General features: G+C 46.1%; 2 protein-coding genes across 2 annotated transcripts; one reads left to right on the forward strand and one right to left on the reverse strand.

Moving 5' to 3' along the window:
- Positions 1–1,609: 1,609 nt before the first annotated feature.
- LOC104581361 lies at positions 1,610–6,675 on the reverse strand. Its single transcript, XM_024456044.1, has 3 exons — positions 6,247–6,675; positions 5,494–6,185; positions 1,610–2,374 (listed from the first exon to the last, which is right to left on the reverse strand). The coding sequence occupies exons 1-3, from the start codon at positions 6,673–6,675 to the stop codon at positions 2,365–2,367; spliced, it is 1,131 nt and encodes a 376-aa protein (XP_024311812.1). The 3' UTR covers positions 1,610–2,364.
- Positions 6,676–9,890: 3,215 nt separating this feature from the next.
- LOC100846361 (serine decarboxylase 1) lies at positions 9,891–13,017 on the forward strand. Its single transcript, XM_003579680.4, has 5 exons — positions 9,891–10,267; positions 11,336–11,567; positions 11,642–11,835; positions 11,920–12,053; positions 12,170–13,017. Exons 1-5 carry the CDS (start codon positions 9,988–9,990, stop codon positions 12,737–12,739), a joined length of 1,410 nt encoding a protein of 469 aa, XP_003579728.1. The 5' UTR covers positions 9,891–9,987; the 3' UTR covers positions 12,740–13,017.
- Positions 13,018–13,903: the final 886 nt, after the last annotated feature.

Below are 13,903 nucleotides of genomic sequence, written 5' to 3' on the forward strand. Positions count from 1 at the left end.
TCCTCAAGGTAGAGGGGACGGTAGCCCTGCTTCCACCAACATGAGGCCATAAGAAATTCCCGCTACCACCTCAACGAGAGTATTCAATAAAAGCGCCATTGCCATCTTAACATGGTGCGGGTACATCATGTTATTAAGCAAGCTTCCAGAGACCCCGACCTTCAGTATAACAGTGTTCCTCAGCATGCTTGATGAGACGTCTAAGTAGAGCATCCATCTATAGTAGCAAGGCAACGTAAACAATTAGATACCTAAGTAAGGTTGAGGTTAACAACTTTCACAGGGTGGCCTTGCCTTTCTTAATACTTTGCTTTCCAAGTGTCCAAAGAGAAAGTTACCAAATAAAGTGTATGTTTTCCTTGAAATCATATTATTGTTGTAATATTGTCGCCTTGCTTTACATCATAAAGACAAATGCTTGTTCTGTCAGCTGGTGAGTGTGTTATAGCTCGACGACTTGTACTCTGGCCTTGTTATGTTCCTTAGGCCCTTTTTGGATTCAAGATATTTTCTATGGAAGCTTATATATTTAGTTGATCGCGTGTGCGAACGCGGACACCGGGAGTGCGGACACTCCCTTTTTTGTTTAGGTAGAGTGGGGCGTGGGGAGAGTGCTCCGAGCCTCATCAGTATGGACTTCGACTCTGGCGATTTACCCAGGTTCGGGCCACTCGAAGGTGTAATATCCTATGTCCTACTTTGTGTGTATAGATGGTGGTGGATGGCACAAGGAGTGGTTACAACGAGCGGCCAGAGCGGCGAGCTCAAACCTAAACTACGGCGGCCCGAGGAGGAAGGAGAAGCTAACGCTGCTCTTCTCCGACGGTCGGAATACCAACCCTTCACCTACCCGAGCTGTCTGTGTCTGGTCTATCCCTGATGCCAACCTGTTTGAGTGGAAGCCTTGGGCCTCCTTTTATAGTTCAAGGGGTCACCACAGTGGCGAACTTAGGGCACACGGCATGCGTGCTGCTACAGGGGGAACATCCCCGCTACAAGACGAATATGAAGCTGTCCGCCTGCTCTGTGGCTCCTGTCCAAAGCGATCTGTACCCGGTCCAGGGCGCAGAGAAGCTTTCAGCCCTGTCTGGGCCAAAACAGTGATAGTCCTGGTTTGGCATTGAAGTTGGCCGATCAAAAGGTAAAGGGGACTTGCTGCGTCCTGCCTGTCGTCCTCGCCAGCGATCGTCACACCGCAATCGCTCAGTCCCGAGGACGTCCTTTGAACGGGCAGATTCGTACTAGTCCAGACTCGTGGGTGCAAAATTAGCCGCCTAGGACTGGCTGAAGTAAACAATGACGCATTCTCTCCCCGGGTGCCAGACCAGGCACCCCCGCGGAGCCTTTCGGTCCCGGGCCCGAGGGAGGAGAGAACAGTCACAAGTTTTCCGAGAAGACAATCCCGAAAAGGCGGTCCCGGGAAGCCTAATGCTGACATGGTGGGGCCGCATCTCACGCTCCTAGGATCCGGGATACCTCCGTATCCCCGGAGCCGACACAGTTCAAATTTGAACTAAATAATGAAAATTTGCAGGGGAATACACCTCTTCCAAACAGGGCTTGCTTCTTTAGTATCCACGTGCTGCATCAAGACAGACGTTTCCATTAATTAGCTCACTGAAGATATGTTACATATTAATTAAACATGTAGTTCTACAATGTTCCTTTCAAACAATAGGTCCTACATTAGTGATTTTAGGACAAACACTGATAAACCTCCAACCCGTATGTACATTAGGACACTAGAGCTACAACAAAGAATAACTGTGAACTCACAGTTCGCATATTGCATAAAACGATAATCCACAAGGCTTACAAGACCGAAGGCCGAAGCACAATCTGCAAAGCTCTTTTCCAGAAAGTAATGAGTCCAAAGACAGATGAAGGCCAAGGATTCTTTGAACTCCAACAGTGACATACATTTTTGCAGAAACGTGCTAATAATTGGTGGAATGGTCTCTAGCCTAATGGTTAGGGACTCCTGTGGAACCCTTGAGGTCCTAGCCTCCTAGGTTTGACTCCCTTGGCAACAAATTTTTAGGCTCGGGTTGGGGTTAAAAAAAATCCTCGTCCGTCCCACACCAAAGCCACCAAAACACAGGTCTAATTAAAAAAAAATCCTCATCCGTCCCATACTAAAGCCACCAAAGCACAGGTCTAAGATTCGGCCTAATGTCACACAGGTTGCGATGCCGCTGGGTATGGGTGGGACCGAAGTTCGGTGATTTTCAAGACTTGCGTGAGAAGTTCTTAGAAAAAAACGCCCTGGGGCTGTCAGCTCCTGACGGAACCTTTTTTTTCATGTGCTGATTATTTCTTTATGTCCTTTATCGAGGAAGTTGTATTTGCGAGGTATATATGTTCTCATCTGAACCTGCATCATAAACAAATGAGAAAAAGTGAGCAGCCCATTCAAAATAATTTCAACAAAATAGTTGCAGCTGCCAAATTTTGGAAGGGTGCAACTTCATAAGCCTGTAATGAAACAAGGGTGAGCAAGAACAAACAACTGAATGGAGTATGACTTAAAGTGCTCTGATCATCTCCCAAGCGGCAAGAACTAGAGAAGTCAAACGCAAACTTGTAAACACCCATCCGTTCTCCTTTTCCTGGATTGGTTTCGGCCAGACTACCGAGAAAGCTCTCCTGCTGGGCTGCATCCAGCAAATTCTTCAGCTCAAATACCTACCAAGTTGAAACCCACCCTATGCCGTTTGGTCCAAGCACACCCCTAGCCGCAAAGACCAAGAAGGCAAGTAGTCCTTGAGGTCCAAGTCCACTGGAATGCCAGTGTAACTGCTTCATGCAAGGAGGAGAGGACACATCAAAATGATCAAATCGAACTGATCAAGATATTCCACGATATCTGGGTGCAGATTTACTGTAAACTGAAAGGTCTGGTTTGAGGTGAGGGTTAATCATGCAAGTTAGGCAGGCTATTTTACTTATGAAATACTCCGCACTAGTCATTCTGTATAGCAGATACTCCGTAATTGAATATACAGTAACATACAGAGCATCACGGTATGGTTGCGTCTCCATTAGCATTAAAGCATATACGGAAGAGAAGAGACCGGCTAAAAATCGATTGATTCCTCAAAAACGCTCGGTATTTGTACGAGTAATTGCTATGAAGTCTAGCGAGAAAAATTCTGAAGTGCTCCTACCTGATTCAAATGTCGGACGAAGTCCAACAACATGGAAACTGGGGCCCCGTACAGCACGGCCCAGACGGCGCTGCCACAATCTCCGGATTGTCTTGTCCAAAGTTCAAACTGGAAAGTCCAAGCACCCAGATAATGGGTTTGGTACCACCGAGCAACCAAGCCAGCAGCTACAGGCATGCCATTCAAATGCTCGCTATAAAAGGCGCCAAACGCGGGATCAGTAGGAGCCAACCAAGCAGCGAAGAGTACATCAATGGCCACCACTAACATGAAGAGCCTTGCCCTTCTCCTCGCTCTCGCTGCGACGCTCCTGTCCTGCTGCACTGCCTCCTCACCGGCGGCAGCTCCGGCTTGGGCACCCGATGCTGACGGTGCCTCCCCGCCTCAGCAGTACACGTTCCCGCCGGTGGCAGCACCAGCTCCAGCCGCCTATGGCGAGCCACCAATGACGGCGTTCCCTGCACCTCAGTCCGGGAAGCCTCACCACCATGCCAACTCGCCGGTTGCCGAGCCGCCAGTGTACCACAATGGTTCTGAGGAGCACGGGAAGCATCACCACCATGGTAACTCGCCGGCTGCCGAGCCACCGGTGTACCACAACGGGTCTGAGGAGCACGGGAAGCATCATCACCACCATGGGAAGAAGTCGCCGGCTGAGCCACCGGCGTACCACAATGGAACTGAGCACAAGAAGCACCATGGTCATCTTGGGCATCACCACCAGCAGCACCACGATGCTCCGCCGTCTCCATCCCCGGCTCATCACGCGCCACCACCTCCGGCTCACCACTCGCCCCCGCCCCCGGCTCACCAGCACTTGCCGCCGCCACCACCATCCCGTTATCCACCGCATTTTCCAGCACCTCCGGCGCATAAGTATCCACCACCCCCAGCCCATCACGGCAAAGCACCGCCACCGCCGCCACCACGGGGTCATAGGAAATTCCCACCTCAGTCGGGGTACTCGGCAATGGCGCCATCCCCATCTTATGACGGTGCGGAAGCAACATCTATCTAAGCCACGTCCAAGCAGGGCATTAACAGCATTAACAGGAAGATAAACACTTTAATTATTTGTCTAAGTACTAGTAACGTCGTGGTCGTTCAACTACTGTGCAAGTGATCAAGAACTCATCAACAGCCTTCGGAGGGCGTCCTTGCCTGTTGTAATACTTTGCTTTCCAAGTTCCCAACAGGGAGTTCCAGAATAAAGTTTGTATTTTATATACTCCGTATGTCCTAAGAATAAATGTTTGTTCTGTCAACTACTCAGCTGATGAGTGTTCTGTCAACTACATCATAGTAAACTGGAAGTATTAAGGGATAGGGATCCTTCGAACTAATTAAAACTAACTGTTCTTAAACAAATTGATGATATTAATTGTGCCCCAAAAGCAGCTAGGCCTGAAACAAACTGATCATCCATATTGCAATCACAGAACCTGCAGCAATCGCTCATGCAAGAACCGAATTAACTCTTCTGGATGGGATACATAGGGTGTCTTCTCATTCTCAACCACAACAACTCAAGAAACGAACTATCAAATGACAAAAGAGCAGGAGACAATACTGTATAAACTATGAATCCAAACTGCTAAAAGATTACACCAAACCAAAAGCATTGAACAAAAGTGTGAATATATGGGACTCTATTCTCCAAAGGGACTACCTTTCTAAGATGTCGGCATCGACACCTAGTATATGTCCTATTCAACAATGCCTAAAATAAATGTGCATGTATCTAAACTTGCTGGATATAGCAGGTCAAGCGAAGAGACATTAATTGGTCAGAGCTTTCATGTGTTTTTTTAATAACAAAAGCACCCCTGTTTGGTTGGAGGATGGGCATCATGCAGACGTGACAGGCGATTCGATGAGAAGAACTGAGAAGCCACTTATCTGAACGTAGAGGCCAGGGGTTTAACCTCCTCCTTTTCGAAAAAAGAAAAGAAAAAGACAGTACTTATCTGAGTCTTGGGCTCTTGGCCTACTCATCTTTTGCTTCAAAAATTTGTACTCCCTCCGTCCAACAAAAGAAGTCTCAAATTTGTTAAAATTTGGATGTATCTAGACCTGACTTAGTGTATAGATGCATTCAAATTTAGTCAAAGTTAAGACATCCTTTGTTGGATGGAGTATCAAATTCCACCTCTATATCTTAGTTTATTTGTGTTTCCTGGTCGTAAAACAACACATTCACATTTGGTTGATACAAACACCAAAAGGCTAAGTAAGAGTGTAGATGCATGAGTAAGTAGTCTAGACAAATAACAGTCTGCATTATATGGACAGATACTGTGCACAGACGGATATCAGAAACAATTACCTCGTGCCAAGCGGATTGAGGTACCTGGAGAACTCGGAAGGAAGAAAGGTGTCATAGAACCGGAGTTTTTGTTCGGCAAAATACTTGGCTTCATCACCAGAGAGGTCCCCGACTTGTTCTACAAAACTCATGTATAGAGATGACGACTTCAACGTGGTGTTGCTCATGTCAATGGCAACAAGCCATACCTTCTTATGCATGCCATACCCTTCCCGCTCCAACATGAAGTACACGACATTGGGCTCATCCATGCTGATGACAGGGAATTGCAACGGGGTACGCGGAAGATGTGCAAATCCATCAAGATCCCAAAGCTCACTGGATCTAAGAATTGCATCCTGCTCCGACTCCATCGTGTTCTCGCGTTCTGTTATCCTAAGAGACCAGGAGGTGACAGTGAAATCAGGAGTGTCAGGTTCGATGGTTTCAGGAAACCAGCCCTTGCCACAGACGACGGTTACAAATTTCATGATATCACCCTTGGTGACACCCACAGCATGGTAGGCCTGTATCCATGTCCGGGTTTCGCTTCCACGAGCAAATTTGGGGAGTTGGGAAGGAAATTGCAGGTACTCGAGCTTGGGGCTCTCATCGAACACATCGCAGAACAAGATACCAAAGCAGTAGTCAACCCAGCACAGGTAGTTCTTGAAGGGGATGACCGTGTCAGCATCGAAGTAGAAGAGCAGCTCCTCCAAAGAAAATCCCCTCCCACAATTGCAGTGCAGGGGAACAATGGGCAGGGTGCTTGACCTCCCATCTCCTAGTAGATTTGGGCGAGGAGAGGAGGACGTGGAGCTTGGGTGGCGCCTTGGACCCGGTGATCTCGAGCTCGGCGACGGCAAACTCAAACTCCCCCTCTCCGCCGCGGCACAGCACGCCTAGGTCCAGGCACTGCATCCTGCGCAGGCGCTGGTTCGTGAGACCGTTCGTCTTGGCCTCGATCCGGTCCCGGACCTCGGCGATGGTTCCACCGAGAGGGGGAAGCAGGGTCAGAGACGGTCGGGAGCAGCCACCACAACCGGCGCCGGTCCGGTAGATGAAGTAGTCGATCATCGGGTAGTTGTTGTGGTATCCGGGCATGGAGATGTGGCAGCCCATCGCGAGGGGCAGGACGTCGCGGTAGGAGGCGACGACGTCGAAGCTGTGGAGATCCGACATGGCTTCCTCCTCCTCCTCCATTATTTGCAGGTGAAGGCGGGACACGCGCGGCGGCTCGACGAGCTTGAAGCAGATGCGCAATTTTTGGCCAATGGAGTTGGTGCCGTAAGCCAGGGTCGATCCGGCGTCCTGATCGGGGAAGGCGAAGTGATCGCTCCAGAACACGAAGCGGTCGAGCACCAACCAGTCCGGGAAGGGGGGTGGAAGCCATCGCGGGCGGCGGCGGCGGTGACAAGGGGAACGAAATCACCCAACCATGCAACTAGTATAGCGAGGATTTGCTTCTTAGATCTGAGGGCGTACATGCCGGGCACCGTGCAGTTCAGCACACGTAGCCAACGAAACCCGTTGTTTCGGCTGAGGAGACTACCGTGCTCGCCGGGGTGCACTGTTAGATCAAGGTTTGTGGCAATGAATGATCAAGGTTTGGCTAATACTCCTCCGCCCCATCACATTAAGTACTCCCTCCGATCCTAAATTGTTATCGAAATATTACATGTATCTAGACATTTTTTAAGAATAGATACATTCATATTTAGACAAATTTAAATCAAGAGTTTAGAATCAGAGGGAGTAACTTTCTATTACATGTATTTAGACGCTTTTTAGACGACAAATTTGAATCACTTAATATGGGACGGAGTGAGTATATCCTTCTGTTTCAGTGGCCGGCACTAACATTTCCTGAAATCTGATAAGTTGTGATACTTATGCATGAATCTCGATGTACATGAACACACCTTTTAACTAGAGAATGTGGCATCAGCTGCCAAAATTAAGTCCTATGTGGCCCTGTTTGGTTCATCTTAAATGTGGATTTTCATTTTTGTCTTATAAGTCACGAAAGAACCTAAACTTTGTCTTTTTACTTATACTATCGTCTAACAATATCAACCTTTGGCTTTTTACTTATACTATCATCTAACATAAATAGGTACTTTTGTGCCCTACAGCATGTACAATGGTTGATAAGGTCGCATTTCCTTATGTGTTCCACATCATTTAGATAAGACAAAAAAAACATGTTGTACTATACGTCATTTCTTAATGACATATCTTACAATTAATGCGTAGATAAATAAAATTAATCAAATAAATGTTAAGAAAATGTGAAATCTATTACAATGGTGAATTTGCCTATTTTTTTGCCTCATTCTTCTTGTGAAGAGATCATTTCTTAGCTAAGAGAAGGCTCATGCCTTTCTTCACCTCTCTCTCTCTTCCACGCCAGCAATTATCCTACGTGGCAGGCTTAAGAAAAGGCTGACGTCACCCCATTGTACATGCCCTTATTCTATATCTAAGTAGGAGAACCCCACTACTTGATTTCTCTCAACATGCAAGCATGCCACATCATCATGTCATTAATAAGTTCACGCCAATTTAGTGGGAAACTCATATTTTTGCAATGCATGCTATTTTTTATTAAGCTATCATCACTAAGTGAAGAATCTATTATACAATTTCATATATATTTTCAATTTTGAATACTCTTTCGTTGCTACTCAATATCACTCACGATGCTAACTAAAAATTTCCGCAACAACGTGCAGGGCACCATCTAGTAAGCCAAAAACCAAAACCAAATTTAAGCCTAACCAAACAGAGCATGTGTCTCTTAAGTAAGGAATTAACATCTTCATATTGTTGTTTCATAATCAAGATGACTGAAATGTAAGTCTTTCAAACTAATTCATATCGTTGAATCTTTTATCATGTGTGTTGTTGTTCTAGAAAACAACAGGAGTATGGGGTGCCAATGCACGATGGCACAAATGCGAGAATAAGGTGTATGGGGTGTACGCCGGCCTTATAGCGAAGGTCGCTGTACACTTGGGACAAGTTGACGCGTCGATATTTTTTGAATAGGTTCGGTCAACCCTGCGGGTACGACTTAGTCCTATGTTAGGAGAGGCTTCGAGGGGGTCGTTAGCCAAGCGCTTGGGCCGAACTCGTCTTCTCAAGTCGCCTATGGCGAGAGATCTCTAGGGGCCGCCTCAGACTTGAGCCGAACTTGTCTTTCCAAGTAACGAGGTTGTGATACCCTCGAGACTCTAACCCGATCCCTCTACTTCGAGTCGAGGTCGTACTAGACGGCCCGGAACCTCGAAACTAGGCTTCCCAAGTTGCGACCCGAGGTTGAGTCGAGACTAGGCTCGACCCAAGCACTTGAGAGCGGGCTCCTTGAGTTGTTGTAGTCTTCTCCACTTTGATCTTATTTCAATGGAGAGTGAATGATACATTCCCCCCATGGAGGGTATTTATAACTTAGGGGTACATGACAAAAGACCATGGCTACCCTTAAGGGAGAGGGAAAGTGAGGGTAAGGTGGTAAATTTACTCTTAGAGTTTTCTTGGCCCTTACTCTAGCTCTTTTGACCATGGCATGGGGGGCTTGACCCTTTGATTCCTTTGACCAGCACTTAGTTGGCACGGCTATGCCTTGTTTGCAATTTAACCGGTTTTTGGGATTCGTTGACTTGGTCGCCGCCACGTAGGATCGCGGCCCAGCCCACGTAAGGATTTCATTAGATTACAACAATGTGTGTAGCCGGCCGGTACAATTTGAGACCGGAGGCACAGTAGGCAATTTATACCAATATATTAAATTGGAGTTGGTGGTGATGGTACGGTCGCCGCCTTAAGTTAACTTCGTTAAAATTACAACCAATATGCCACGGCTCATTATTCTCTTTTCCTCTAGTTTTTTTTTCACGATTTCTCCTACTCCGTCTAACAACCGACGCCACCACACCCGCATGCCGATCTCGACAGCGTCATGAATTGCCTACACAAAAAATAAAAATAAATAGTTTGTGATTTCGTTGACCCGTAGCAACACGCGGACATACTTGCTAGTAATAACTGACTTAAGAGCCACCTTCTGTTTCAGTACCACCTGACCACTACGCATGAACTTTGGTCCATCGATTAGAGTCGATCTGAATATTCATGCATATATAGGAAGACATCACTGTACTAAAGTAAAATATTGTGTCTCCCAGTCTTTGAATACGGAGTACTGTTTTTTGAGGGGGAATAGGGAGTACTGTTATTTTGCGTGTGTTGGCAATTTGCCTGCGCAGAAATCGGGGTGCTAATTTTCTCACCTCGCAGGTGTATTGGGCCTTGTGCGGCCCAGTGGATGCGCTGTTAGCCTGATCAGGCTTTGTGAATCTGAGTCGGGCCATGGCGCATAGCTCGACCCATGAAGCCACTACGAGAGCCGAGTCAACCAACCATTCCTCGCCCGCCCAGCCGCCAGCTCCTGCAGTCTCCGCCTCTGCCTCCACCCTTCTCGAATCCACAATCCCACTCTCCAGTTCGGCCGCCATGGCGGGCAGCGTCAGCAATGGCCTGGCAGAGCTAGGGAAGCGGGGGCTCCCCGAAGAGGCCGCAGCGGCGGCTGCGGAGCCGCTGCCCGAGGAGCTGGAGCCGGAGGTAGCGGAGGGGATAAGGGAGATCGTGATGGGGAGAAACGTGCACGCGTCGTGCTTCGCGGTTAAGGAGCCCGACGCCGACGACGAGGTCACCGGCGAGCGGGAGGCCACCATGGCCGGCGTCCTCGCGCGGTACCGCCGCTGCCTCATCGAGCGCACCAAGCACCATCTCGGTAAAGCTGGCGCCTGGCGCCTGCCTCCCCCTTCGCTTCCTCTCTTCGTCCCTATTGCCTTGGGCTGTGGCCTGTGGTGGCATATTCCCCTTTTGGAACCTGTTTTAGTAAAATGCCGATTTAGTGTGGAGAAATCGGGATCCTAGTGCATATTTATATCACTTTAGCTGACCACGCGCTCTTCTTCGAGAAATCAATTAATTGCTGCCTGATTGTGATTGTTAACATAGCGTTATTACATTATCATCTAGCGATGGAACGATTTGCAGGATGAGGATAAGTAGAGAACAATGTATCGCTGCTGCAGTCTGGTTTAGTCACCCCTTCTCATGCTGACACCCAAATAAGTGGATTGCCTAGCCCTTTCCATGCATGTCACCATCATGCTGCACACATGTCTTACAATTAGTTAATGTGTGTTGTCACTATGATTAATACAGTCTATATGCATTGGTTGTTGACAAAGTTGTTCTCCCGTGTGTTGAAGAGTGGATTGCCTAGCTTTTTTGGTTGCTTTGGCTAGCGCATGAAGCTCTTCATGGTATCAGAGCCAAGAGGTCTCGAGTTCGAGACTGGTTTGCCGCAATTATATTGCGATACACTTTCGGTCCACGTTTAGGCCTGAGGGAGCCACACGTGAGGAGGAGTGTTGAAGTATAAGTGGATTGCCTAACCCTTTCCATCAGATCGGTCTTTTCGTTGCGTTGGCTAGCACATGAAGCTCTTCACCGTGGAACAAAAGAATGAATATCTTACCCCTGATTGATGGTTTCAGCACAGTCAGGTCCTTCTCAATTTAGTCAACAATCTGAGACGGCAAATGCAAAACCGTGTACTGGAAAGATAAAACTGCTGGGTTACTGTGCAAGGTTCTGTTAACCTCGTGGTCTTGACACATAAAAACGTCCCACCCTCTGACTATTATTTGTATGTTATGATGTTCTGTAGTTTGCATTCTCTCAAAATGTGTACAGTACTAATTATGTTATGGTGAAAATCTTCGTAGAATTCAGATCCTGTAGGGGCCAACTAGTTTCACTCTTACAACATTCATTTGTGTGCTTGTAGGCTACCCATACAATCTGGACTTTGATTATGGTGCTCTTGCCCAGCTGCAACACTTCTCCATTAACAACCTAGGCGACCCATTCATTGAGAGCAACTATGGTGTCCACTCTAGGCAGTTTGAAGTGGGTGTGTTGGACTGGTTTGCGCGTTTGTGGGACCTGGAAAAGGACGAATACTGGGGATACATTACAAACTGTGGCACTGAAGGAAATCTGCATGGGATTCTTGTAGGGTTAGTACTTGAAATGCCTATAGAGGAATCACTCTTATTTGTGAAATCTATTTACATGTCAAACTATTTTACAGAAGAGAAGTTTTCCCTGATGGGGTCTTGTATGCCTCTCGTGAGTCCCACTACTCAGTATTCAAAGCAGCAAGAATGTACAGGATGGATTGTGTTAAAGTGGAGACTCTTGTCTCTGGAGAAATAGATTGTACTGATTTTGGAAGAAAGCTATTTGAAAACAAAGATAAACCTGCTATTATTAATGTCAACATTGGTAAGTTATACAATTATACTATACTCATTACTCCACTTGCAAAACTATGATCTGGCTGCCGTACTCAGCTGTTCTTTCATGTAGGAACAACTGTCAAGGGGGCAGTTGATGATCTTGACTTGGTTATTGAAACACTTGAAAAAACTGGGTTCCAGAATCGGTTTTATATACACTGTGACGGTGCTCTATTTGGGCTGATGATGCCATTTGTTAAGCTGGTAAGTGGTAATTGCATTCTGCCCTTTTCTTGTTCCCCTAACTCATATCAATTTCTCTTCTGAGAAACTATTTTATCCTGTGTTGATTTATTTCCTTTATTACCACTGTTCATTAGGCACCTAAGGTGTCCTTTAAGAAGCCCATTGGAAGTGTCAGCGTGTCTGGTCACAAGTTTGTTGGATGCCCCATGCCTTGTGGCGTCCAGATAACAAGGTTGAAGCACATAAACGCCCTTGCTAGCAATGTTGAGTATCTAGCTTCAAGAGATGCTACAATCATGGGAAGCAGGAATGGTCATGCTCCCATCTTCCTCTGGTACACCCTGAACAGGAAAGGTTATAGAGGCTTTCAGAAGGAAGTGCAGAAGTGCTTGAGAAATGCACATTATCTGAAAGATCGTCTCAGGAATGCTGGAATCAGTGCGATGCTTAACGAGCTCAGTAGCACAGTAGTATTCGAGAGGCCAAAGGATGAGGAGTTTGTGCGACGGTGGCAGCTTGCTTGCGAGGGAAATATATCTCATGTTGTGGTAATGCCTAGTGTCACCATCAATAAGCTGGATAGTTTCTTAAATGAGTTGGTGGAGAAGCGGGTAACCTGGTACCAGGAAGGAATATGCCAATCTCCTTGCATTGCAGGAGATGTAGGCCAGCACAACTGTCTATGTACTATGCATAAGGTGTGAGTTTGCCTAGGGATGCTCTCTTGTTCATCTGTGAGTTCAAATGTTGAATAGTTGAGTATTTACATTGTTTTATGTTGTATATTTCACCTTACAATCTTGCATCCTTTTTGTTCCTTTTAGTTGTCATGCAGTCAATTAAAATTAAGTCAATGAATCAAGTTTGTACCAACTCAATTCCTCGCTCTCTGTGTTTATGAGCCAGATTTTAGCACAGTAGCATGCATAACTTTATGTACTTTTGATGTGTCGTTATTGTCTTCGTCTATTCTTCAAATAAAGTTCTGTCGAAATGATATATGCAACCAAGTGACCGGTGCTGTGTCTGCCTACCATACCCATGAAAGATCTTGATTTTTTTTAAAGAAAAGCTCATCTACTTATTAATGAGACTTAATTTTCATCAAAACACAGAATTGCTGTCTATTCTTTTGCTGGCATGAGCTGATAATAAACACATGGTTAAAGTTAGAGTCGATTAACTGTGGATGATATAATATTTTTCATTTTTCATGAGAAAGAATGGCACATAAAACTCCAAAGAATCTTGACATGTCCTCTGCACATATTATAGTAAAAGCTTAGCTATCTAAAGTGCAGTTATCCTATCCATAACTTGAAACGCCTTACATCCGTGTTCTGTAAAATTCTAGTGTAGGTGCATGCAACCAACTCTTGAATCTTGATATGCACCCTGATTTGAATGTGGTTCATGTCGGAATAATTACCGTACAGAGGATTGCCGGACAGCATGGCTGGAAGTTGAAGGAGATTAGGGTATTGAGACATATGATGATATGAATGAGAAAACTATAATGGTTGGGAGATGGCAAATGGAGGTGAAATTTGTTTTCCCCTTGCTAAAAGAAGAAACTAGACCAACAGGGACTAGCCCCTGTGACTTTTAAAATTAAGTAGAGACAACCATGAAGCACCCCTGCAGAGCACAGGGTTATGGGCACAATTACTGTTCACGCGTGGTACTGTAGCTCAGCAAATCCTAATCTGTTCCGATCAAATACAGATGAAGATCTTACTTAGGAAGTCAAAGATAGGAATAAGATTATTTTCTTTTAAAGATGGTTTTCTTCAAGTTAAATTACTACCTCCATTCCAAAATGTATGAAGTTCTAGCTTGTCTCAAGTCAACTTCTTAAAATTTGACCC

This window comes from Brachypodium distachyon, chromosome 5, assembly GCF_000005505.3.
Source record: "Brachypodium distachyon strain Bd21 chromosome 5, Brachypodium_distachyon_v3.0, whole genome shotgun sequence".
Taxonomy (NCBI): domain Eukaryota; kingdom Viridiplantae; phylum Streptophyta; class Magnoliopsida; order Poales; family Poaceae; genus Brachypodium; species Brachypodium distachyon.